Below are 25,614 nucleotides of genomic sequence, written 5' to 3'. Positions count from 1 at the left end.
GCTTTACAGAATGTAATATTAGATATAATTTTGATTAGAGGTGCATCGAAGCATCGATCCCATATCGGGTCGGCACTGATATAGAGAAAATTGAAAGTATCGGAAATCGGCTTAGTTTGCATTATCGGCTTTGATGTGGCTGATAAATGCCCTGTGCAACATGCATAGGGCTAGAAGCTCAGCCCAGCAGCTTGGAGACCAGCATCAGGCTGGTAAGTCTGGTGTAGGGGAAGGGAAGGGGTGTGGGGGAGCAGGCAGATCAAGGCCTCCCTGTGGTGAGTGATGGAGTGGAGTTAGGGGCTAGCGCTGGTACTGCTAAGCCATGGCAGAGTAGGGTGGGCATGGGACAGAGCCATGAGTGTGGCTTGCCCAGGGGGGTGGCTCCCGTCACTGCATGCACCCCGAGTGAGCATGGGGGCCACGTGCCCCCAGATCTGTGTGGGGTGGGGCGGACTGCCACTGCAGGCTGGGGCTGCGCTGGGCTCAGGGTGCATGGCGGCATCACTGGGAGGGGGATTGGGGAGGCTATGGCAAATTTTGGGGTGGCTGCAGCCCCCACATGTAGCTCCGCTCCTAGTGCTGCTGCCCACCACCACAAGTGCAGCACAGCACTGTGCAGCCTGGCCCAGCCCCCTGCCAGGAAAAGCCCAGCACAGCCCCAGCCCCAGCCTCAGCCTGCAGCAGCAGCCCGCCCCCACCCTGCATAGATCTGGGGACACATGCCCCCTTTGCCCTCCCAGGGTACATGCAGGGTGGGAGCTGCCCCCGCTCTCCCCCAGACGAGCTGCTCGTGCCTCTGTCCCACGCCTGCCCCGGCTGAGCAGCTTACCAGCCTGACACTGGTCTCCAAGCTGCCCAAGCTGCCCAAAGGATCAGTATTGTCAGATACAGCCCTTAAAAATCAACCATCGGTATCAACCCAAAAAATCTCTATCAGTGCACCCCTAATTTTGATTTCTTGGCACTGTTTGCAGATGGATGGATTTTCTTAGCAGTAGCGCCTGATCTCTTTAATAGCTTCACTGGAACTAACTGCCATAAGCTTCTGATGGTGTTTGCCAAAACAAGCCACTTAGAGTCGGATTTGAAACTATGCAACCTATTAAACCCTAAGCATCAGAGATTACAAGGGGGAAGAATTTGAAGCCCTGATATTGCTCTTGCTACTGACTTACATCAATTGCATAGCAGCCCTAGCAGTTACAGCTGGTCACAAACCATGCTCCAAGGGTTCATAGTTCTCACTTAACCTGCCGCTCCATTCACGGTTTTGAGCCTGCCTCTTTCCTGCGCTTTCCAATTAGCAACCATCAATTGTTTTGCTCCCCCCACCCCGTCTCAGATAGGGCCTCTACTATTTAACTCCTCCCACTAAAGCCACTATTTGGCATGTGGTGGAAACAGGAAGTGAAGGAAGGTTCTCCCCTCCCCACCCCTGCCCAGAGGCGTGTGATGCATTTGCTCTCACTGTTGCTGGCTTGTTTTTATGAGTGGTTGTTTTATTTGCATCTCTGAATCAGGTGGTTCAGTTCTGTATCCAGATACCAATATGATAAGCACCCCCCAGCCTCCTCCCCTATTTCAAGATTTCCCCTCCCCGCATTTATCAGAATAATTTGTACCAATAAACATCAGTTTTCTTCTACTGAGTAGAAAAGGTGCTGTCCAATCTGGGCCAGACCTCTTACTTTGGGCCTGATAATTCACTTCTACTGAAATCTGGATTTACACAGATGTAAACCTCATTTTAAAAAGAAAATCAGGTCTGCTCTATCCTACCATAGCTATTTCTGTTCCTCTTAGTTGTAGTCATTCTCCTGTGTTGCAAAGCATGAACTCTTTAAATCCATTCTTCGTGTGTGCGGTTCTGGTGCTCACATCCCATCTGCAAGGTTAGACTGGAGTAGCCTGAAGGTTGTTCAAAGAACAGGAGCCTGGATTTTAGAACAGACCTAAATGTAAAGCAAGTTACAGCATCCGCAGGGGATTGAGACCCATGCTCAATTTTTATAAAGCTGAGGCCCCAGGAATATCCCCCAGAAAAGCCTGACTGTCGTCCTGGTGCAGTACCTTCCCTACAGTCTCCAGTATGAACTTTTACTTCAAGAGATGTTTGCAAAAACAATGAGCAGGAGGAGGAGGTCCTATATGCTCGGATGGCCTCAGGTGAAGAGGGGTGACTTCCTCTACCCGTCTGTACAAGAAGCTGAACAACTCCTTTGCAAAACTGTATTCGAAGAGAACTTTTTCCACTGAAAAACCGCCAATATATTACCTTCCAGTCCAGGAAAAGTGATGTTTGTATTCCCAGCAGCTCTTTTTGTAGCACAGCAAGTATTTGCCTATGTGGAAGCACCTACACTAAGTAATGGGTTCAGCCGCCTTCCTATCTCATCCCTCCTCGATCTTTAATTCGTTACAAAATAGTGGTTGCCATGGTGTTTCCCGGAGCCGTGGCAGAGCCAGGGCCGGCGGGCGCGCTGGAGTCGTGCGAGCCGTGCCGCTTGCAGCGGGTCTGCCGGCACAAGCAGCCGGGCGGTGTTTGTCTGTCTGTGCAGGGGACGAAATCGGGCCGTTCCGCAGACGCCCGGCGTCTCCTTTAAGGGTGGCCTCTCCTGTTTCCCCTTCTCGGTCCCGCCTCCTGGAGCGCGCCGCGCCGCGCCGCTCCCATGGCGAAGCGCTCGGGGTGTCCGCCTGCGAGCGCACGGAGGCGACTCGCGGGAGCAGCGGTGTAAGAGCAACACGTCCAGGGAAGGGACCAGCCGCACGGCAGTCTCCGGCAAGCAGCTACTTGTCGGGGGTGGGGAAGGAGCCTGGAGAGCCCTCCTCCCCCCTCGTATTTTTTATTTCTGCAAGTGGAAGGAAGCATCCTTGCAGCAGACTTCCTGGGAGGGGAGAGCGAGGGCGAGGGCGAAGCGCTTGTTTTTGCAGCTGCTTGGGTCACTGCACCAGACTTTCTCCTGTGCCTGGACCCCGCTGTTTCCTGTTTTGTTTTGGGGGGCTCTGCTCCGTGCTGCGTCGGGAGCGGAGGTTGCTTTTTTTTTTTCTCGTGCTGTTGGCCCGGATACTCCCTCCGCCTCCAGGTTTGGCCGCCCCTTCGCCCCGATCCTCATGAAAAATCACATCTGGGGCGGCTCCCCCCGGGCTCCCATGGCTGCGGCGATGCCGTGCAAGAGCGCGGAGTGGCTGCAGGAGGAGCTGGAGTCTGGTGGGGGCAGCTCGCTGCTGCTGCTCGACTGCCGCCCGCACGAGCTCTTCGAGTCCTCCCACATCGAGACCGCCATCAACCTGGCCATCCCGGGCCTCATGTTGCGCCGCCTTAAAAAAGGCAACCTGCCGATCCGGTCCATTATCCCCAATAACGAAGACAAGGAGCGCTTCATCAAGCGCTGCAAAGCGGACACAGTGCTGCTCTACGACGAGGCCACGGCCGACTGGCAGGACAACGGCGCCGCCACCTCGGTCCTGGGGCTCTTGCTGCAGAAGCTGCGCGACGACGGGTGCAAGGCGTATTACCTAAAAGGTAGGCGGGCGAGAGCGCGGATCCCCGTGCCGAGGAGCAGGAGCCCAGCTCCCGGGTTTCTCTTTCCCCCTCCAGCAGCACTTCCCTCTTAACAGCTTCACTCGCCCCGTCTGATGGGAACAAAACGGACACGTTCCTTGTCGCCCACCGCCAAAACCTTCCTCCCCCTCCAGATCTCTTCCCTTCCCCCAGCCATCCTTGCAGCCGCCCACGTCTTCCTTCCCCTTGCAAGTTAGACTTAATCTCCTAACTCTCTCTTGGAGAATCGTCCCCCTTCAGTCCCCCACCGGACCCGGATTCCCCTACACCGTAGTCCCCCTCCCACTTTTTCTGTTCGAGGGGGAAATCAGCTTGTGAAGTGGTTTCAGTGAAAAATCCTTCTCCTTTTACGAAAGGATCCCATGTGCTCGCTGAGTTGAGGAGGGCGAGATCCCCGTGGGTCTTGCGTTTTCCACCTCTTCCCCATTTGCGTGGGAGGCCGCCCCTTGCCTTCCTCCCGCTCTTTCTTCCCGAGGCTGGAAGACAGACAAGCGGTGGCCTCCGGCTGGTTTCTTCCTCCCTGAGGGTAGGGGAGAGTGTCAAAAATAATCTGGCAACCCACTCCCCTTTCCGGGAAGGACTTTTTCATATGTGTGTCTTCAGCCCCCTTCGCACAATCTCATTCCTTTTAGATAGATCTGCTACTGTTTTTTCTCCACTGCTCTGCCACACAAAAATCCAGATTGGCACAAATCATGTGACACCTCTGTCCTGAACTGACCTGCCAGAATTAGAGCACTGTTCCCAAACTGACCACAGGAAAATACATCTTTCATCTCGAGCTTAGAAAAGAGGTGGGGAGGGACACTTGAGGCAAGAAAAAAAATGTCTTTTGCAATAAACCTCTTTCTAAAGGAGCTGTGCGGCTGCAAATGGTAGTAGAAACCATTTCAATACAGGGAGTACTTCAAAATGAGTTGTCTCTAAAGTTGGCGAGGCAGGCGGTATATATGTGAGGGATCTTACCTTGAGGTTAACCACTAAGATGTCTTATGTTCTCCCAGTAAAGAAAAGCTTAGGTTAAAGGTGTGTATGTTGTGAAATTGATTAGCGGTTAGCCTTTTTTTAATGAAAAAGATGTTGGTTCTCGCTTCCATCTTGAAATTCCTAGATCCTTGTAGTGTCTTGGGAAGCGTGACTGTGCGAGAGGCCTAAGAAAAAAGCAACAGCTTTCTCATGGTGTATTGTTTGTGTGTGTAGGAATATTTCAGAGCACTCAAGAATCTCCTGGATTTGTAGGTTGGTGTCTGGCTTTTAATGGATGAATTAAGGTTTTATTAATAATTAATATTAATTGATAATTAATTATTAATCCTGTATGAATCGAGGTTTTATTTTTCTAAATTCTTGTCTTTTCATAACCTAAATCTTGATTTATGTTTCAATTATTTATTTATTTGTCCATTTATTTAAACTATCTCTAATAGTGAACGCTGCCTTAAGAGAAGTTGGTCAAACACCAAAGCACATCCCACTGTTGTCACTGGGTGGTGTGGTTGAGGCAGAAATAGTTGGCAAACTAGAAACAAGCTGGCCACTTTCAAATCTTTAAAATACTGGGTAGTGGGGGGGATTGGGTTTTTTCTGTTTGAAACTAAAAGAAGCCCTGTGGTAGGAGGGGAAGGAAGAAGTGATAAGGTTCTTTGACCTGGCTACAACCAACAAACCGGATGTTCTTTGAGGTGTATAGCAGGGAAAATGATCTGTTAAGTGTGGGAGCATTTTCTTCTTCCTAGCATTAAGACCTATTAGGAACAAAAATAAAAGGAGTTTCCTACCTAACATACAAGCACTACATTGTAATCGTGGCTGTCAGTGTGTGTGTGTGTGTGCGCGCGTGCGCGCGCGTGTGTGTGTGTGTGTGTGTTCCCTTTCTTTCCCTCTTTTTGTCTTCAAGACCAATTTGTCTCTTACATAAGACTTGAGTTACTTCATTACAGCTGTTATGTGGGGGGTTTTTACAGTCAGTTTCTTCCATAAACAGGAAGAAGCAACATCTTTGAAGTTATTTTTAAGCCATCTTTAATGGGAAGGCTAGAATTAAGTCCCTATCTTTTTTTCCTTAGGGCTTTGGTGGGAGATGTTTTCAATTAAAATTCCAAAATGGCTTCTCTGTGTTGCCTTTTTCTGTAAGGGGGGAGGAGGGCCCTGTTTTCATGAATGGATGCGGCAGGAGGTGTCTGTTTTTTCTTAATGATCTTTCCGTGACCAGCAAACAAAAGTTTCTAGGCTGTTCTAATTAGCTTTGGATAATAATGATTGATGACTTCTGGTAATAAATTGAAGAGAAAATAGAGTTGTTTTTTTGTTCCCCCGCTAACTATTTTTTTTCAAACTGCTGAGTGAAAAAAATACCAGGGAGAGATGGCTAGAGAGAGGAATTTTTGTTCTTCTTTTATTTAAAAAAATGCATAACAGATAATCCAACAGAAAATATGTCTGTATAGTAGATGTGAGTTCTAACGTAGCAGTTAGAATAAATCTGGAGTGCAGAAATACTTATCTTCCTGTTTAAATTGTCTTTTATGGGTGGAGTTTGACTCTTTCTTTTCTAATTGCATGTTCCAGCTATTTCCTTTCCTCAGATGTTGAATATCACAGAAACTTTTGTTTAAACTATTCCAAATATAAAAATATTTAGATTTCTATCTGAGAAGTAGGGAAATGAAATGTTGTCACCGATGTAAGCCAGACCAGTCTCCTTCCGTTCTTTTATATAATAACTGGTGAATTGGGCCTCTACTTTTGAAAAGGAGTAGTATCATACTCTGCAAATAATTCCATTGTTTTAAATAGAACTGATTACACAGTAATATGCTTCTTGGTGGGAGTAAGTATTGCACAGTTAGGCTGGTAATAACCTGCATTTTAGGGAGTTGAATCTATATTGGCTTTTAGTTAGAGAAACCGATTTACTTTGGCATTTGTTACCTAGTGTTACATGCACAACCTGATGCAAGAATCTCTCAGTTTAAATAGTAAAAAGCTTCTCCTTCTTTTTCCCAGGTGGCTTTAACAAATTTCATACAGACTACTCTGAGCATTGTGAGCCTAATATTGACAGCTCCTCCCCCAGCAACTCTCCTCCTGCATCTGTCCTTGGCCTGGGAGGACTAAGGATAAGTTCTGATTGTTCAGATGGTGAGTCTGACAGGGAGCCAAGCAGTGCCACAGAGTCGGATGGGAGCCCAGTTCCCAACAACCAACCTACCTTTCCTGTCCAGATCCTACCATACTTATATCTGGGCTGTGCCAAAGATTCTGCCAACCTGGATGTCTTGGGCAAGTATGGCATCAAGTACATACTGAATGTGACTCCTAACCTACCAAACATGTTCGAGCATGATGGAGAATTCAAGTATAAACAGATCCCCATCTCGGATCACTGGAGTCAGAATCTTTCCCAGTTCTTTCCTGAGGCCATTGCTTTTATTGGTAGGTGTTGGAATTCTATTCCTGGCAGCATATCCTAGTAGCAGTCAGTGTTTGAGAATGCAGTAAATTACTTTCCATAGCGGTTGGTACTCAGCATCTGTACATCCTGCATGTTGACATAAAGTATTACACTTGTAAATTTACATTCTAGAGGCATTGTTAAATTAATCATTACATTCTAGATTTGAAGCATCCTCAATTTAAACAGTGTGCGCAGTGCTCCCTCAGGAATCTCAAGCTGTGCGCTCCCAAATAGATTATTTTTGTCAATCTAGGCGGTGTGCCCTATTCGCCATTGCCTCCCACATTACAGAGGTACTCACATCTTGGTAAAATAACTGAACAAGGCAGTGGAGAATTGACAGTGGGTATCGATAAGAGAAGCTTTAGTTGAATGGTGTCTGCAGCTATCTGTTATTGTTGTTTGTGTGCATATTCTCAATGCCAGCTATGGCGGGGGGGAGATCTGAGGGGTTTGTAGGGAAACTTGCTGATACAATTATAATTTTGCCTTAGTTAGAGTAGTATAACTATCATTTGTGTGGGCATCAGTTCAGTATAGGAGTGTTAATACAGGGAGTTATAGCAATGCATCTGCATCAGTGTAATTATATTACTGTAGTTTTACAGATAAATTTTCCTTGTAGACACGTGTTAGGTATTTTTAAATGTAGTGCAAGATCCTAACATAACAGACTGGCTTCTTTTTCACTGGGTAGCTTTAACTTTTCGAATTATTGTTTATTTTTGTATAGTAGGAGTTTGCTAGCTTGAAGCAAAACACAAACTTCAGGAAGTTTAAAACACGCTTGATGGTAGGCTGTGGTGATGATGGTCATTGGTCTTCTCACTTTAAAAGTTTCATACCATCTGATGAAATAAGCTGTTGCCTATGAAAGCTTATGCATTTCTGAATGAGTTAGCCTCTATGGTGCTATTTTTCCCTGCCTTCTGCCTAACTAAGAATCATCAGGAATTAATGATACAGTCATCACTTTGCTTTAATTAATGCAAAGACTGTAGGCTTTTTTATTAATCTGTATAAAGGTATTTTATTTTAGATCAAGTGAAATGATATTCTTGCCTTCATATCGTAGCCTTTGCCTATCGACTTAAACACCTCTTTGTTGTTGACAGTTTTATATCTATGTTTGCTCATTTTCCACATTTTGAGACTGTATTGGGACAATATATTAGGATCTTGTGGAGAAAAAAAGTATTACAGCAAAAGCTGTGTTATCCGGCACTTTACCATCTGGAATGCTCTATTACCCGGCATCTGTCACAGACGGCATCTGTTGTTTACAGAAGTGGATCGATGTGGCAAAAGCAAAACCGGAAGTCCCACCGTGGCACTTCCGGTTTTGCCGCCGCGAGCCGAGTCCCACTTCTTCCTTGAGAACCATGGTCCGGGGCAAAGCAGCCTGTGCAGGGCCCCCTCCCTGTCCTGTGGCACACTGACACCAGGGAGTGAAAGCCCTGGTGCACCGGACACAGTGGGAGATAAGTCAGGCTGGAGATAAGCTCTCAGATAACTGGCATATTTGATTAACCAGCATCCCCCATTCCCCATGAATGCCGGATAACAGAGCTTTTACTGTACAACACTTTCCTCTTCTTCCCTTTTCCTCCCAGTCCTTTAATGACATAGTTCTGGTCAAACTGAACTGGTTAGATCCCTTAAAGCACCCAAGGAGTTAGCCTGGTATAGGGATAGTGTCTAAGTCATGTCTGCATTACAAAATGAAATGTGGTATTAAGCTGCATGGTGTTGTATAGGTAGGGAACCTACCAAATTTGGAGTTTCTGCAAAAATCTTGAAACTACAAATTTGGCTAGGTCCCCTTTGGAAAAAGTCTGGTCCCCACAAAAAAGCATGGAGATCAAGAAAAAACTGGAAAGCAGGCAGTAAGTGGGTAGAAAAAATAAGGGAGAGCTAAAAATAGGTGGAAAACCTTGAGGTCCTGAAGCATGGTGGGGGAGGGGCCATCTGACAATCTCTGTGGAGAGGCGGGACTTCCTTAGGCCCAAAGGCAGGGGAGGGTCCGTTTTGCTCCGGCCCCAAAATGGTGACTGGCAATGTGCTTGGACTGCAAAATCAGGGTGATATATGGGGTGATTCTCATGATCCGTGGGGTGCCTATGCATATGCTCTGGATCAAACTTGATTAATCGAGTCTGCTGGAGCATTCTAATTAGTGTGCTGCAACGTCCCATATATTCAGCACCCTACATTTCAAAATGGTGGCAGGGGCACTTTCATTAAAACTTGTTGAGTGAGGTTTAGTTAAAATGCCTTTGCAGCCGTTTTGAAACACAGGACACTGAATACACGTGACGCTGAGGCATTTTAATTAGTGCCTGTCCAGGAGCTGTTCTAATAAAAACGTGCCCACTGCTCTGTTCCTTCCCCCCTCCCCTCCCCATGCTCCCAGCACATGTATAGAAACCCTTGGATTCTGTCTGCTACAGTCAGACAGCATTTGTCTCAACATCACACTTGTGCTTTGGCTTTAATGACAGGAAATAGAAGATTAACTTACTTGCATTCTATAAAACCAAACATTTAAAAATGTGGCTTAGGTCAGATTAAAGGCAACCATACTCTGCATAAATTCTGAAACTGGAGAAGTGTCAGTGCTATCTGAAAATTAATTGTCCTTTGTCTTGGAGTTCCTTGAACAGTAAAGGCAGCTAGGAAATCATGCCCATTTGTTACTTTTTTGTACTCTCTGCTCATCTGTAACAGGGTATTTATTCCTACCCATTGTGCAGGAAGAGAGAGAGCAGAGCAGGGGCTGCTTGCAGAAAACCTACCTGCAAGAAACAGCAGGCACGAGTGGCATAATTAAGTAGGCTGTAGGACCTAGGCTGTAGACAGCAAATGCTGGGCTGCTGAGTGGGAATCTGAAACGCCTTGGTCCCTATGACCAGAGAGCCATGTCAGCTGACCAACAGGGGAAGGGCTGGCCCACATATATAGGCTTGCCTCCTAGCCAGAGGGATAGTTTGGCTATAAATGAAGGCAGACTCTCCTGTGAGAGGAGCGGAAGTTGAGTCCCTCACGAGGAGCTTCTGCATGAGTAGAGTGAGTACACTCAGAAGAGCGTTGATTTAATGAAGGACTGTTCATGTGTATCCAAGGGGTTGATATTTTTGTTACGGACTGTTTAGATACCCAGTGGGGTTTTCTTTTTGTGTTTATGACAACAGGAGGACTGGAATTAGCTATGAGAGGAGTTCAGGAGGCCAGCCCTGCACACTGTGATTTTTTTTTTTCCCCATTTTTTTTTTTGTTTATTCTTCCCACTTGGTGAGGGACTGGAGCCAGAGTGGGGAAGGGCTAAAGGCAGAGAGTGGCACCCAAGATTTAACCTGGTCAGGGAGCTATACCCCTGGACTCCCCTGTGTTTTGAGATCATAAGCAACCTTCCCCTGGAGGTTTTATTCCAGCAAGGCATGGCAGGTGAGTAAACCAAGGGAGGAGATTATAAAGAAGACTACAGAAATGCAGGATGAGCCTTCTGGCAAGGTCATCATGGCCACCTGTTGGGTGGGTTCTGTCACACCATCCTTAACTTTGTGATACCAGAATGTGTCTTTCTCATGGGTGGCATTATTGAATATAGTTAGATGGAGGCTCCCTTTCTCATAGCATATTACCCTTCATTACCAGGGTCTAGGTCACATGACTGGTAGAAACAGGTCTGCCCAGAAGTAAAGTCTGCAATATAATTGTATGTATACAGTGTTGTCAGCAGCATACACCACTTTCAGCAGTTAAGTTCATGGAGGGATCATGCTCTTTTGCCTGTAGGAGAGTATGCATGTGTGCTTCAGTCCTCATCATAGAAGGCAGAAAGCAAGGGCTAGTAGGGCTTAACCCCCCACCCCACTCCTGCCAAACATAAGGCAGTGGGTAGGGCCACAGGGCATCCTGGCCATGGGCTCTGGGCTGCTGTAGCGAGGGGCGTGCACACTCAAGACACGCAGCCAGGATTGCAGCCCTGGCGTGTGGATTACTACGCAGCATGGCAGCCAGGCAAGTTTCAGTCTACTCTGTGAAGAGGAAGGGGAGTGGGGGGTGCCAGATTGAGGCCCTTACAGTGAGGGAGGGAATGGGGCAGGGGCTGAGGTGAATGGGGCCCTAGGGTGGGTCATGGGACTACTGGAGCCCTGGGTGGCTCATCCACAAGCACATGGGGGCTTCTGCTGCTGCGTGCACCCTGGGGGAGGCAAGGGGGTGGCACATCCCCTCCCCACTCCGATCTGCATGGGGTGAGAGTGAGCTGCTGCTATGGGCTGGGCTCTGCACCCCACTGCCACTGCCCTGGGAGTGGCGCAACACCATGTGCCTGCCACCGCCGGGCTGTACCCCGTCCCCAGCCCGCCCAGCAGCAGCAGGCATATGGCATCATATGGCTTTTGGGGCAGCGGCAGCAGGGTGCAGCGCCCAGGACACAGTGGCAGCTGCCCTCACCCCATGGACAGATCAGGGGGCACATGCCCTCCCTTGCCTCCCCCCAGGGTGTACGCAGTGGTGGGAGCCCTCCCACACCCCTGGATGAGCCACCCAGGACTCAGATAGTACCACAGCCTGCCCCGGGGCCCCATTCATCCCTGCCTCTTCCCCACTCCCTCCTGCACTGTGGGGGGGCCTCAATTGCACCCCCATGCCCCTTCCCCACGACAGACTTAACTGCTAGGGGGTGGTAGGGTGGGTGAATGCATGCAATCAGCCCACCCAAATGGTATATTCTCCCTCCACTTATGGTCAGCACCAGTAGTTCTAACTGTTAGAGGCATAAAATAATTCTAATCTTTTCTCTATTGTAATTTTTACTACAAGCTATGTTACCTTTCCTCTCTGCCAACATTTGTTTTGATAGATTACACTCTGAATCCATTGCTGGGAGTTGCCTGGTTCCAAAGGATAGTGGTTTATTCCCACAGAATTATAAATGTATCTTCTCCTACCCCCTTTTGTTTCAGATGAGGCCCGTTCCAAGAAGTGCGGTATCCTGGTTCATTGCCTTGCTGGCATTAGCAGGTCTGTAACAGTAACTGTTGCCTACTTGATGCAAAAACTAAACTTGTCCCTGAACGATGCCTATGACTTTGTGAAAAGAAAAAAGTCCAATATCTCTCCAAACTTTAACTTTATGGGCCAGTTGCTGGATTTTGAGAGGACTCTGGGACTCAACAACCAGTGTGAAAGCCACTCCCCCAGTGAGCAGCTCTACTTTACCACACCAACTAATCACAACCTGTTCCAGCTGAAAACCTTGGAATCCACATGAAGGGAATTATGCTTGGTTGGGAATTCAAGCATCAAATAGTTTGCATTAAGCATTTCAAATATGAAATCTATCAGGCAGCCTTGAAAGAACTTGTTGCTCCAAGTAGAGCGGTCTGCTGCTTTTAAAAGGCTAATACCATTTATTAGTATTCTGATGCTAATCAAAATGGATCAAAGAGGTAGTTTTTTCACAGGTCCATTTAATATGGGGAATATTATGGTGTTCTGAACACAGCTGTTACCAGCAATAACTGCTTTCCTGGGTGTATTAAGACTGGCAGAACACGCAAACACACGGAGCTACCTGTGTATTAGTTTGTTTGGGGAAAGTAAACAACACTTAAGCACTTGGCCACCTTGAACAAAAGGTGTTGGCCCAAGACTGTTTTAAAATCCAGGTTTACTTTTTTTAAAAAAGGTAATCTTACTCTTGAGCATTGAGTTCAAACTTTTTAAATATGTAAGTTCTTCACTGTTTGTACAGATATGGTTGCAAAACCAGTATTTTATTCTGTTCTTGTTTGATCATTTTTAATCGAATATTTGTATTGACCAAATGCATTTTGCACAATTTGTGAAGCCTTGGTATATCTTGGCATATTACTGGGTACTCGAGAGAGACACGCACATGCTGCTGCTGTTGCTAGCATCTGATAGAAAGTTTTACTCTTTGTGAAGGCCGGTTGGTCTTAGTAATGTTTCACCACTTCCACACACACACAATCACAAACTTTGCACTGAATCAACCAAGGTGACTAAGCTGCAAACTTTTTTAAAAGCCACCCGTGCCAAAAAACACTGCTGTTGTCAGAGGTAAATCTTGTTTAGCTTTGAGATTTGATAGAAGCATGTCTGAGGTTAACTCTCATTTTGTGCTGCCAGCTGGCCTGAAACATTCCCACTTCTGAAGTAAAGAAAATACTTGTGATGTTGGCATTTTTCTCTCAGACACTCTTAAGTGTGTGTGTGTGTGTGTGTGTGTGTGTGTGTGTGTGTGGGGTCGGGGGGGGGAGAGGGAATCTATTGCTACTGCTACTGTGCATCTGGAGCAGCGCAAGGTTTTTTATAGTATGACACTACTAAGCAGTCATGCAGACACTGAGAGGAGAGTGGAAATACAAGAAATAACAGAGGAGTATAAACTAACAAAAAAACTGGCAACTTTTAAGATGATTGGAGCTTGCAGTGGAGGTTCTGATGGTTTTTATCTTTTCAAGTAACTTCTTGCAGTGCCTTCTATTATGAGAAGCCTTGTTTATATTTCTGGCTAATGTCTGGTAAACATGTTGTACTAAGCAGGGGAGGGTAAAAATGGGAGGAGGGCAGAATGGATCTGAGGGTGTAGTGTCATCCTCTTATCCCCTTCTCTCCATTTTAACTCTCATACACCTGAAAAAAGCCACGGATTTCCCTCCTAAATATCCCATTTTTGTATTCCCTCCCTCCCCCCCAAAAAAGAACAGGTTATAGTGGAGGGAAGAAAACCAAACTCCGTGTAGAGAAATTGTTTGATGGTGTCACATCAATGTTACCTGAATGGTGATGGGTTTTTTTCTTCTTTCTGATTTGTTAACAATGTTGGGATAGTGGGTCATTGGGGAAGAGAGAATGATCATGAGTATGGTTGTGAATGGGCAAGCAAATTTGCAAATATTCTAATTGCATCTTACCTCATCGAGGAATTTATTTTTCAGGGATTTTTAGACGGTGCATCTATATTGCATTACAGCTAAGCTGGTTTGTAAAGGCTTTTTGTGCTGTAAGTAATCTTTACTCTTTAAAGGGAAAAAATGTATCTTCTGACTAATACAAATGAATGCTTGTTAGTGAGGCAGTCTTGCTTTCTGAGTTATGAAGGAAAATTAATGACCCTATATATCCTGAACCAATATTGGGACTTTGTTTATATTGCAAATAAATATTATTTTTTCTTTAAAAACTATTGTTCTATTTCAAATGCTTGTATAGGTAGTTCAACATCTGTCCCAAAGGGATGTGCTGGTCTCTTAGCCTTTTTTATAGCCAACTAATATCTTCCTGCAACCACAAACACAGAATTTGTAGGGAGGTATACAAGTGTGGTATTTAGTTTCATGTACAGTTTAATTTTTAAAATATTTGGTAATGGGGGGACAGAGGGATTGAATTAATTAGAGAACAAAGATCAGCTTGAGAATGGCAGTGCGATTGACTCACCTACCCACCCATGGAGCATACGTGGTCTGTGGAGATAGAACATGCCCTTGTTATTTGCCTTTATAGTCAATGCACAGGGGTTACAGTAGAGGTAACTTAAGCCTCATGTTAAGCTTTTGTGAGCCACTTCTGGACATTGGTATGAATTACTGGTTCTTCCTTAATTCTTCCATTTTTCTTCCTTAATTACATGATGCAGTGGATCTTTAGGAAAACACGGACCTATACCTAAGCATAGAAGTGCCAAGGATGCTTGGAACAGCCTGTTAGGTAGTAATATATACTCTCTTCAGTCTTATTTTTTTTCTCTTACAGTTTCCTGCTAAGACATGGTTGGGCAGGATTCAGACTAATAATAGCATTTAATATCAGCTATGTAAGTTAATTATTTCACAGTAGCTTCATTATAGCTCTCTAGAACAGAACAGAGATTATTTTTAGTCTTTTAACTAGAAGAGTTTGTAGTCAGCTAAGTCATGAGGAAAACAAGCTACATTTTTTCTCAGTTTTTTTGATTTGTCTGTGTATTACATTCTAAATCAACTTCTGGTTGTGAATGTTATGAGCACATAGGAGGTCTTTTTGTCTACTTTGTAAAATGAGTTGTTCTTGCTCAGCATCCCTGCCTCCTAAAAGTAGCATCTTCTAATTGGTCAGTAAAGAAATCTTAAGTTTTGGGGCCTTGGTTGATAGACAGGGAAGCCTGCAAGCTATGTGCTTAAGCATCTGTGCATTTTAAGAAACTCTTGTTCTTTATTCCTTGCTATTAGGGATTTGTGTGGAGATATGTGACTTCTCAAGTCTCTTTATGGAGATAATTCTATAAGAGGCAAGCAACCAGCAGACCACAGAAAAGCACTAGGAGATGGTAAGGAAGTACATGTCAGTGTAGACAGCCATCACAGGTTCAGAGCAATTATAGGAAAGATAGTAATTTGTTCCCCCTGTAAGGATCAGTCCTGGATGAGGCCCAGTTATTGTCTAAACAAAGAAACAAGGGTTGCTGTAGATCAAGAGTGTCAAAGATATCTCCCATGGGTCATATTCAGCCCATGGAGCCTTGTCAACTGGCCCCTGATACTGCACCTAGGAGCCACACATGGCACACCCCGCACACAGGCATTTCACACAACCCAGGTCTCAGACCAGCTGTCTCAGATCAGATTTGGGGGCTGGGGCCAGGGAGCTGCGTGCAGTGTGGATCCTGGAACAGATGCCATGTGCTGTGCAGCCTGACTAGGGCAGACGCCATGTGTCGCACGCAGTGTCTGCTTTCAACCAGTCAAGGACTCATGCTACACATGCAGTGCCTACCCTTGCTGGACTGTGTTGCATGTTTGAACTGCTCTGGGATCTGTGCTGCTTGTCCCAGCCAGTCCAGGACATGTGCTGCACGTGGCAACCTCGCCAGCTGGTTTGGAACCTGGCCGGAATGGCCTACCTTAATTTTTAATGAGTATGGAGCTCTATTAACAGTGTGGGTATACAGGTGAAAATATCTTTGCTGCCATTTGTATATGGAAAAACCAGAAGCTTTGAATGACTTTATGCTGACAATGACCCCTTTAAATCAATGTAGTGCTCCACTGGAAAAGCAGTGAGGAAACTTTGTATGTTTAATGTTCTGCCACAAATCTGCCACATTACTTATTTGCAAAGCATTAAAATAATGTTAGTAGTAGTTCAGTGAGTTAAATCAAATACCCTATAAAGAAAAGTGTTTTTTGAAGGATGGAAACCTTTAGTGTTGGCTTAAAAAGATACAACTATTTAAAATAAATGTGACTGCATAAATTATGATAAAGGCAAGAGACTGAAGGGCAAACATAACACAGTACAATGCTAGGAAAACATAGAGTAAATTGGGCAAATAGAGGCTTAAATTAAAGGTGAGATGAGCAGATGAAGTCATACTCTAGAGCAGGGGTGGCCAACCTGCGGCTCTAGAGCCACATGCGGCTCTTCAAAAGCTAATATGCATCTCCTTGAATCTTTACACAAGCACACGGTGGCCAGCTTCCAAATGGAAGCTTGTGCTTGTGCAAAGATTCAAGGAGACGCATATTAACTTCTGAAGAGCCGCATGTGGTTTTGGAGCCGGAGGTTGGCCACCCTTGCTCTAGAGTAAAAAGACGATCTTATATCCAATTCAGGAATGGGGTAAGTTGTTCAGGTGTGAGGGTTGGAAGCAGAAAAGTAAAAGAGGGCACATCTACATGAGACACTTTACTGCACAGTAGACCAATTTATTGTGCAGTAAGCATCACCATCTATACGTGCAGATGTTTACTGCGCAGTAAATTGGTTTACTCCATGGTTACTTGCAAATGTAGGTAGCAAATTAACTGTGGAGTAGTTACTGCACAGTAATGTATGTGTAGACACCAACCAGGAGCAAATTTGCTCCTGGTCAGCCCATGGGGCTTGGAGCTTTTCCAGCCCTGGGGCTGAGATGGCTCTTTGCGTGCCCCAGCCCTTAAAAGGCTACAGGGACTCCAGGACCCTGGGCCATCTGCAGCCAGCCTCTGGCCACTAGCTCCTGCAGGAGCCTGCCTGGACCCTAGCACTGGTCCTCAGCACAGTCCAACCGCCTGCCTGCCTGTCCTGTGCCATACCTCCTCACTGGGTGCTGCAGGTACCTATCCAGGCCCAGCAGCACCTGAACTGTCAAGCAGGGGCCCTGTGGGCCATTGAGGGAGCCACCCCAACGCCACAAGTCACCTCCTGGGGCCGGAACTGGTCCCAGGAAGAGACCACGGACCTTGTGCTGCTGTGAAGTGAAGCCAAAGTCCTCAACCAATTCATCTATAGTGGGTGCTTCAATGCCCATGGATATGAGGGCCTGCGAGGTTGCATGCATGAGCGTGGGCATGACCAGTCGGCTTGCCAGTGCCATATAAAGGTCAAGGCATTGTGGGCACAGTGGGTTGCTGTCATCAACCAGAACTGCCAGTTGGGGGCTGCCCACAAGTCCATGCCCTTTATGGGGCAGCTGGACCAGAAACTTATGCCCTGGGACCCTGACCGGAGCTGAGCCATGTACTCTAGCACAGACAGCCATGCGAGCCTCTGCTGTGGCCTGGCAGTATCAATGAGGTGTCAGCGGGGGACAGCGCTTCGGAGTGCCAGGAGCTCATCCCATTGTGTTCCCTGCCCTGGTCTCATCCATCAGTTCCAGCAGCCCAGACCAGCACCTGCCCTACCAGCTCTGGGTGCATGGCTCCACTCAGGAAGCCAGGCCAATCATTGCACCACCGGCCCTCCACAGTTCCAGCTCCTCCTCAGAGTGTGCCTCTGCCTGGGCAGCCAGGCACCATGCCCCTGCACCCCTGGATACCATCAGGAGCTGCATGTCTCTCTTGCCAGTGGGGACAGACTCAGGCCACCAGGCGCACCTGGTAAGCCCCATACTGGGAGGAGGGCCCTCCCTGCCCCTGCCCCTCATCCCCACTTAGCTCACCTGCATGCCTCCTGGCCACTGGAGTCCCCACCTCCCCCCAGCATGCAGGGAGGTGGGAGACAGTGCAAAACTTTCTTGAGTAGCCTGTGTCCCCTCAGGTAGACAGGAATGAGCCTCTTGCATGCGGAGGAGCACATCAATGATGGAGGCAATGTCCTCAGTTGCAGGGGGCAGGGACGTCTAATGCAGGCACAGGTAGCCCTCCAGGCAGCACCAGACATTGCAGGATAGCGTGGGCTAGCCCACTGCACAGTGGAAGCTCAGGGTCCCACTCCAGATTTTCAGGTGCTCCTGGGGCACCATGGTGAGCAGCAGCAGCAGGGCATAGTGGGTTGTGCACCTCTTGGTCCACACAAACAGCTCCTTGCATTGTGCCCAGGACACTCTCAGCAGGGGCATGCACAGGACAGGTGTGGAGGGGGCAGCACCTGAGCACCTCTCCAGAGAGACCCCCTGGTGGGAGGGCAATGACTACCAGCTCCATGTTTCAGTTGGCCGGGAGCCCCTCTCCTCCAGAGCCCAGGTGCCATGGAGCCTGGCAGCAATAGAGAAGGGGGTGTGGGGAGTGGGTCTGGAGCCATGGCAGCAGGTTCTGCCAGAAGCCAGGCCTGTCCTTCCCTAGGAAGGGGGCAGGGAAGGCAAGCTGCCTATGACCAGCACCCAGTGGCCCACCTGCCCCTGCAGAGTGAGTGGGGATAGGGGACTCAGCCATAGGGGACTCAGCTGGTGGCTGCCTGTGCCAGGGCATGGCTGGCCAACTTATCATGGTCCCTGGGCACCCTTGCATGTATGACCCCCAATCTGAGGCTGGCCAGCACACCAGCCCCCCCCTCCCCCCCCAGTATAGTGGATGTTATCTCAGAAATGTTGCAAACTCTCACAACCAGCTTCTTTCCCCTTGTTCTGCAGGTTCTGCAGCTGCATGCAGGGGAGCGGTACCAGCTGCCAGCAGGGATGTGCCATTAGGGTCATTGCCTGTCTTGGCTGGGGCTCTCCACATCTGCTGGCTTTGGCAGCAGAGGACCCAGAACTGGACCAGGCTGCTAGACCAGTTGGTTGCCATGGCGGAAAACCAGGCCTGGCACAAGGAGGACCTCACTCATGAGCAGAAAAGAGTTGCATGCAAGGTGGAAATGGAATGGGAGAGGGACCAGGTGGATAAGGTGTTCAGGAACAGGCTCCTGACCTTCAAAGAGAGGCACCTAGAGGACCAGGAGCATCAGTCTGCCATGGTGGCCAAGACAGTGGGGGCCACAGAGGAGGACAACTGCATGCTAGAAACCATCCTGGCCCTGGTGGTTGCCATTGTGCTGCCCGCTGCCTAGCCCCCGACTGCAGCCTCACCTTCCCTCTGGCAGGCAACTGCTGCCCAGCAGCAAGCCCCCAGTGGCTTGGGCTGAGGTGCAGCGATGCCTCCACCAGCCAGAAGCCTGTGCCCCTGCCCTGGCACCCGCCCCAGGTCCCCTGCCAGCCAGCCCCCCTAGCTGGGCGCTGCCCCACCACTTGCCTTGGCTCTGTGGCCCTGGAGCAGGAGCTGCCTGCAGTGGGGCCAGTACCACATGTGGGTCCTGCTGTCCTGGCCCATTGTCTCTGGGAGAGGGAGGGAGCCACCCATTTTGGAAGAGCAGAGGCTGCCCTCTCCCTTAGGTGAGCCCCCAGCCTGCTGGCCTTCCCACAACATGCACCGTGGTGGTGTAGCCAGAGGCCTGGGTGCTGGGTGCCTGTCCCCAGGCCCTGCCCATCACCCCTGAAGGGTGCACACAGCACATTCTGTACATAGTCTGTATGAGGAAGTGGGTGCTTTATTGGTGGTGGGTGGGTTGGATGGTGGAGGGGCTCTGTGATTCAGGAGGGAAGGGGGGGATAGGGCCTGCTGCAGGAGAGGGAGGCAAGAAGGGCTCTCTTTGGGAAGGAGGGATCCTGGGGAGGGAGGCAGAGGGAGTGGAATTTGTTTTTGTGGAGGGGACTAAAGTGCTTTTCTGAGAACTGTCTGCAGTAAGCCTGGTGCTGGGGGTGTGCAGGGTGCTTAGAGTCTGGGTCTGGCCATCCAGGTGGTCCACAGTGGGGAGTTCAGGAGCAGGTGGTCAGCCAGTACCTCTTGTAGCCAGTGCCCAGGCCCCTACCGCCGGGTGTGTGGCTCACCCAGGGCTTCAGTGGAGGGAGGGCATCACTGTAGCTGCCACAGCAGCTGGTATTCTCAGTGCCAGGCATCCTCCATCCACTATACCTCCTCCACCCAGGCCTCAGAAGAGCTCCCCCTGGCCCTCGCAGATGTTATGCAGCATTCAGGCTGCAACAATGACCCAGGGATGTTGGCCTTCGCGACCATGAGGCAGCTGGTGAGTGTGTGCTAGCGTCCCTTCAGCTGGCCAAAGGTGCATTTTACCAGCGCATGGGTCCCGCCCAGGCACTGGTTGAAGTGTGCCTGATGGGTCCAGCTGCCTGTTGTAGGACCGCATGAGCCAGGGGAAGAGCAGGTAGGCAGGGTCCCTGATGAGGGGCAGGATCACTAACATGGCCAGCTGCAGGTCTGGCATCCTTGGTGCAAAGCGCCTGCTCTCCACCAGGGCTGGCAGAGCGGAGTTCCAGAACATGCGGGCATCGGCACTGCCCACCCAACTGGCACTCGTTTTGGTGAAGGTGCCTCAGTGGTCAATGACAGCCTAGAGCATGACAGAATGAAAGCCCCACTGGCTGTAGTAGGGGCAGTTGCCATGGGGAAGACAGAAGATGGGGATGTGAGTCCTGTCCAGGGTCCCGATGCACTGGGGGAAGCCCAAGGTACAGAACCCCACCGCTACCTTCAGGGGGTCACGCACCCAGAGCAGTGTACCTAGCACATCCTGGAGGGTGCCACAGATCTCCAGGACAGCTTTCCTAGTGGTCACCTTGCCCACTCTGAAGAGGGGGTAGATGTAGCACAGGTTGGCAGGCCTGGCCAGCTTGAGTAGGGCAATGGCCAGCTGGGTGTCCTCAGGAAGGTATTGCACTTAGAAACTGAATTTTTAACCTAGTGCTTTAAGAATTGACACAACACGTGGTTGATGAATAACAGAAAGGCTTGCTTTAATAACTACCAACACACGTTACAAAACTAAATGACAAAAAGAGACTATTTTCCCATATAAAATGAGCTATTAGCCCTTGTGCTATCTTAGCTGCAAAGAGAACTTTACCCAATGCAGGCAGGAAGCAGTTCTTGTACAGCCTCACAGTGGGCATCCTTCGTTTGTGGCTGGGTGGTGCAGACTGGCTTCTTGATCTTTCCCGGACTGCACACCCACCTTGCTGGCAGTTCTGTCTTGCTTTTTATGCTGTTTTAATTGTATAGCTTCAAAGCATTCCTTCTTGATAGTTGGTTAATTAAAGTCCAAACAGAGCAGGCAAGGACAGAATTAACATATTACAATTGTATCCTGTTTGTGAAGTTTCCAAACTGATCTTGGAATCAAATGAGATGGGTATTGATTAAATGACGTACCTTAGGAAGTTAATCACAGAATACTATTTTTTTGTAGTTATTTTAACAATGGAGCCTAATAAATAGCTACATCAAATGGCTTATGGAGATAATGAAAATCAGAGACCATTGGATACAAAAGGTGTGAGTTTCAGGAGAATACACACTGGTTTAGTGAGGATCAGACAATAGGTGTGAGATGGGTTAGATGCAGTCATGTAGACTGATTTAGCAAAGAACTTTAGACAGATCTTGGATGTTAGCTTTGGGAAGTAGGTCTTAATCTAAGGTAGAATGTGTTAACCAGGGTATTTTTACAGTCATGTTTTCAATACACCTTGGCTTTTTCTTTTTTGGTGACACAGCTCAATTGAGGTGTAGATGTAGTTTATAGGTTTCTCCCCAGACCACTTGGCTTTCTGGCTAGCTCTCTGAGTCTTGTTACATTTATGTAATGAGTGTGTCAGGTCTCTGCCAATACTTTTAACCATCACTTATTTTTTGGCTCAGGTGTGGTAGAAGGTTCAGGACTGTTATTATGACTGTTATTACCTTATGGAATGGGTCTGGTATTGGGTACTGCAAGACTCCACTCTTTATTATGCCTAATGAGTTCCAAGCCATTCACAGAGTTTGATTTTCTTGTGGCAGTCTTCTTACCACAACCCAGTCTTGCCCCAGCCATTGTTTTGTGTTTTTGTGCAAGAGACACTGTCCAAGCTTTCATAGTTTTCATATGCAGCAGGAGGGGCTGCCATATGGTGGTGGTTTGCTGCTCCAGATATAGGCAGAGCTGTTCCAGGAGGCCCTGGAAGGTGGCCCAGGTTATCTGGAATGACTCTAGCCACAGCTTGTTATCCCAGGTGCCCTGGACAATATGCAGCCACCAGTCTGGGCTGGCCCATAGGTGGTGTGGCTGGAGCCCCAGGAGCTCAGGGACAGCACCTGTGGTGGCATCCAGGTGCACGTTGTCAGCATCCCTGCTGGGGTCAGGGCAGCATCATGGAGTCTGGGTGGCAGCAACACGGTGATAGGGAGCCTGAGCTGCTGCAGTAAGCCTGGTCACATGGCTGCAACGCGTTGCGGGGACAGCCAGGGCCAAGACTGACCTGGGCCAGGTGGCAGTCACTGAAACGCTGAAGCATCACAAGCAGGGTGGTGAGCAGGAGCCCAGGGCACAGATTGTCACTCCCAGGGCCTGGGGGTGGAGCAGCCATCGTGTGGTGGGCAGGCTCCGGCAACATTCACAGTGGGTTATGCCAGCATGCTACAGACTGCTTCAAGCCAGGAACAAAGGTGGCCAGGGAGCAGCGTGTGAGGCTGGCTTTTAAAGATGGCCCCCAGCTGCAGGCAGTGGTGGCCAGAGCCTCCAGCTCCTCTAGGCTGCTGCAGGGGGCTGGTGCAGGGATGGGGGGGGTGGGAGCAGGCTTGTGCCAGGAGCAAGAAATCTGCTCCTGAATGGCTACATGCTTAGACACCTGCCCAGGGTGGATTTACTCAGTAAATTACTGTGGAGTAAACCCATCTAGCAGTATTTGTATGTGTAGACACTCCCAGAGAGAAAAAATGTTGAAGGGAAGAGGTATGAAGATTGCCATATCTTACATCTTCCTGATGGTCTGTTTCTGATCATAACCCCAGCTAGGAACAAGTTCTACTGATCCATGCCCACATCTGTTTTAAAAAAAAGGACTATTGAGATCCAAATATTCCCTTTGTCCAGAGATTCACTAGGAGGGGAGGGGCCTATTCCCAACCTGTTCCTAGTAGATTTTAACTTTAGGGCCCAGAAGCCCATGTGTATGTATGTATGTTAGGGTAGAAGGGGGGGAAAAGATAGATTCTACAGGTTTGGAGCCAGGGCTTTTTGGTTAGAGGTGACATCCTGAATCCAGTACAAAAAGTGGTCAAAATCTTCTGTAAACTCGATTATATATATCTTACCTCTGATGTCATGCCCTGTCCCACAAGGAGATGACAGTTGGCTGTAAGTGTGAAGAGTCCTTGACAGCATGTTGTCAACAGTTCTGCTAGGTAGAAAATTAAGTAGGCTACAATGCAGTGAGCTTCACTCTCTGTGTGGACACCCCCTTTCTTTGACAGATCTCATGAGAAGTGCTGCTGGGTGATGGGAAGCCCCAGCTTTTTCATAAAGGATGGTAGAATGAGAGGCAGCAACTATGGGCCAGACCTTAGATCAGGGATTCCCAACCACGGGGTCGCAGCCTGGTACCAGGCTGCAGTGGGCTGGCTGCTGATCCCTGGCTTCCACCACTGGCAGTCATATGCATGTGGGGTTAAGGCTGGGCAGCGGGGCAGTCCCAGGAGGGAGGCTGCCAGCTCATAGAAATGTGATTTAAATATGTAAATTAGATTGTTTGCTGGTCTGTGGTATAAAAAGGTTGGGAACCCCTGCCTTAGATGGTATTAATCAGCTTAGCTCCTTTAGGGGCCAATTAATTTAAGCCAATTTATAACAGCTGGGGATTGGGCCTCAAGATTGTAAAACTTTCTTTACTTCTATTCAGAGGTCTTGTCAATTACTCATTAAAGTTAATTAAAATTTGTCAGTGGAAGTTGGATTTGTCCTGGGACTGGGGTTGCATGAAGCCCATAGATCTGGGGAGAAATTCTAGCCCCATGGAAAAGAGCAGTAAAAATTATTTTTCTCTTTTTTCATTTCTTTCTACTGCCTCTTGTACCCTTTGAACATGGTGCAAGGCACTGAACTTGCCTTCCAGCATGAAACCCAAAGCGAAATCTTAGTTATAAATCAAATTTCCATACTTGAATCTCCAAGGTGGCAGGTTTATTCAGGGTTCCTCCCATCCTGTCCCCCATTTTAACAAAAATAGGCTATTTTATGTTTGAAAAGCGCATAAATGTGGAACTCAGTGCCACAAGATGTGGAAGCTAGCAGTTTAGCTAGATTCAAAAAGGGATTGGGCCATAGGTGGATTAATGCCTGGGCCAGGTGGGCAGTTGCCCAGGGCTCTTCAAGAAATGGGGGGCCCCCTGGGAGGGAGAGGCAGGCAGCCCAGCATGCATATGTGCATATGCAGGCTGGCCACAGGCATTCGGCCAGCAGAAAGCAGGGAGCAGAGATGCACAGCCCATTTACTGCATGGCAGTAAGTTTGTAGAAGAGAAAAGGGAGCCTGGGGGGTGGGGGCAAATTGAGGCCCCCACGGTGAGGGAGGGGGCTGGGCCTGAGGCCGGGGCAGCAGGTGCTGGGGCCAGGGTGCTGCCTGGCCCCAACCAGGGTGGAGCACACCTGAGGCAGGGAGCAGAGCAGAGGCATGGGCGGACAGCTTGGGGTGCGGGGGGAGGGCCAGCTCCCTGTTGCTGTATGTACCCTGGGCCAAGGGAGGCATGGGGGTGTGGGGCATGTGCCCCCACAGATTTGTACAGGGGACAGGCAGGCTCTGTTTGCTTGAGTCTGTCTCCTGCCTAAATGTGTGACTGGATGTCAGTGAAAATATAAATAGGTAGAAATAGGAAAACAAGAGGTAAAGCAGGGAAGGGAGGGGGAAGAAGGAAGGGGGGGAAAGCCTAAGGGAAACACTACAGTGATAATAATACAAGGTAAAAAACGAGGCTCTCAGTGAAAAGGGAAATAGTTGGAAATCAGGAGAACAAAGGCAACAGAGTGGGGGAGGGTAGAAAAGGTGGGGGAAAGGAAGAATGTAAGAGGTCAGGTCAGGCAGGTACCTGGTGAATTGCATGTCAGGCAGGTTGCAATGTGTCATAAATCCAATGTCTATATTGAGTCCATGATTTTTTGTATCCAGTAGATTTTTAGCTTCTCTCATTCCTATTTTCCTGCTCTCCAACTATTTCCTTTTTCATAAGCAGCCTCTTTTCAACTTTGTATTCTATCATTGTAATGTCTCCCTTTGAACTGTTTTCTCCCTGTTTTCTCTCCCCTCCCATCCCTGCTTTATCTTTTGTCTTTCTAATCTCTTCCTATTTACATTCTCACTGCCCCCCTGCCACATTTCTAGCTTCTCTCATTCCTTGGAGTCTCAGACCATCAGAGGCTCCCTATGCCTGATGAAGGGTGACTGCGCCAGAAAGCTTGCCAAGAACTTTTTTCCAATTATTCAGTTGGTCTAATAAAAGATATCACATCTAACCAAAGAACCTTGCCTGCCTATGTCCTTAGACCAACACGGCTACAACCAAAAACCCAGCATTTAAGGG

At 48.3% G+C, this 25,614-nt stretch overlaps 1 protein-coding gene across 1 annotated transcript; it reads left to right on the top strand.

Annotated features, from left to right (window-relative positions):
• The first annotated feature begins 859 nt into the window (after positions 1–859).
• DUSP7 (dual specificity phosphatase 7) lies at positions 860–14,227 on the top strand. The gene is made up of 3 exons (XM_006028261.3): positions 860–3,523; positions 6,569–6,997; positions 11,990–14,227. Exons 1-3 carry the CDS (start codon positions 3,112–3,114, stop codon positions 12,295–12,297), a joined length of 1,149 nt encoding a protein of 382 aa, XP_006028323.1. The 5' UTR covers positions 860–3,111; the 3' UTR covers positions 12,298–14,227.
• The last annotated feature ends 11,387 nt before the right edge of the window (positions 14,228–25,614 follow it).

Source organism: Alligator sinensis, unplaced genomic scaffold (assembly GCF_000455745.1).
Source record: "Alligator sinensis unplaced genomic scaffold, ASM45574v1 scaffold487_1, whole genome shotgun sequence".
NCBI lineage: Eukaryota > Metazoa > Chordata > Crocodylia > Alligatoridae > Alligator > Alligator sinensis.
The sequence above is the reverse complement of the archived record's forward strand: the minus strand, read 5'-3'. Positions and strand labels throughout refer to the sequence as shown.

Excerpts from the sequence above, each read along its gene's own strand:
- DUSP7 (XM_006028261.3), top strand. The coding sequence starts at position 3,112 with ATGAAAAATCACATCTGGGGCGGCTCCCCCCGGGCTCCCATGGCTGCG. Across the intron at positions 3,524-6,568 it reads CAAGGCGTATTACCTAAAAG|GTGGCTTTAACAAATTTCAT; the intron begins GTAGGCGGGCGA and ends TCTTTTTCCCAG. Across the intron at positions 6,998-11,989 it reads TGAGGCCATTGCTTTTATTG|ATGAGGCCCGTTCCAAGAAG; the intron begins GTAGGTGTTGGA and ends CTTTTGTTTCAG.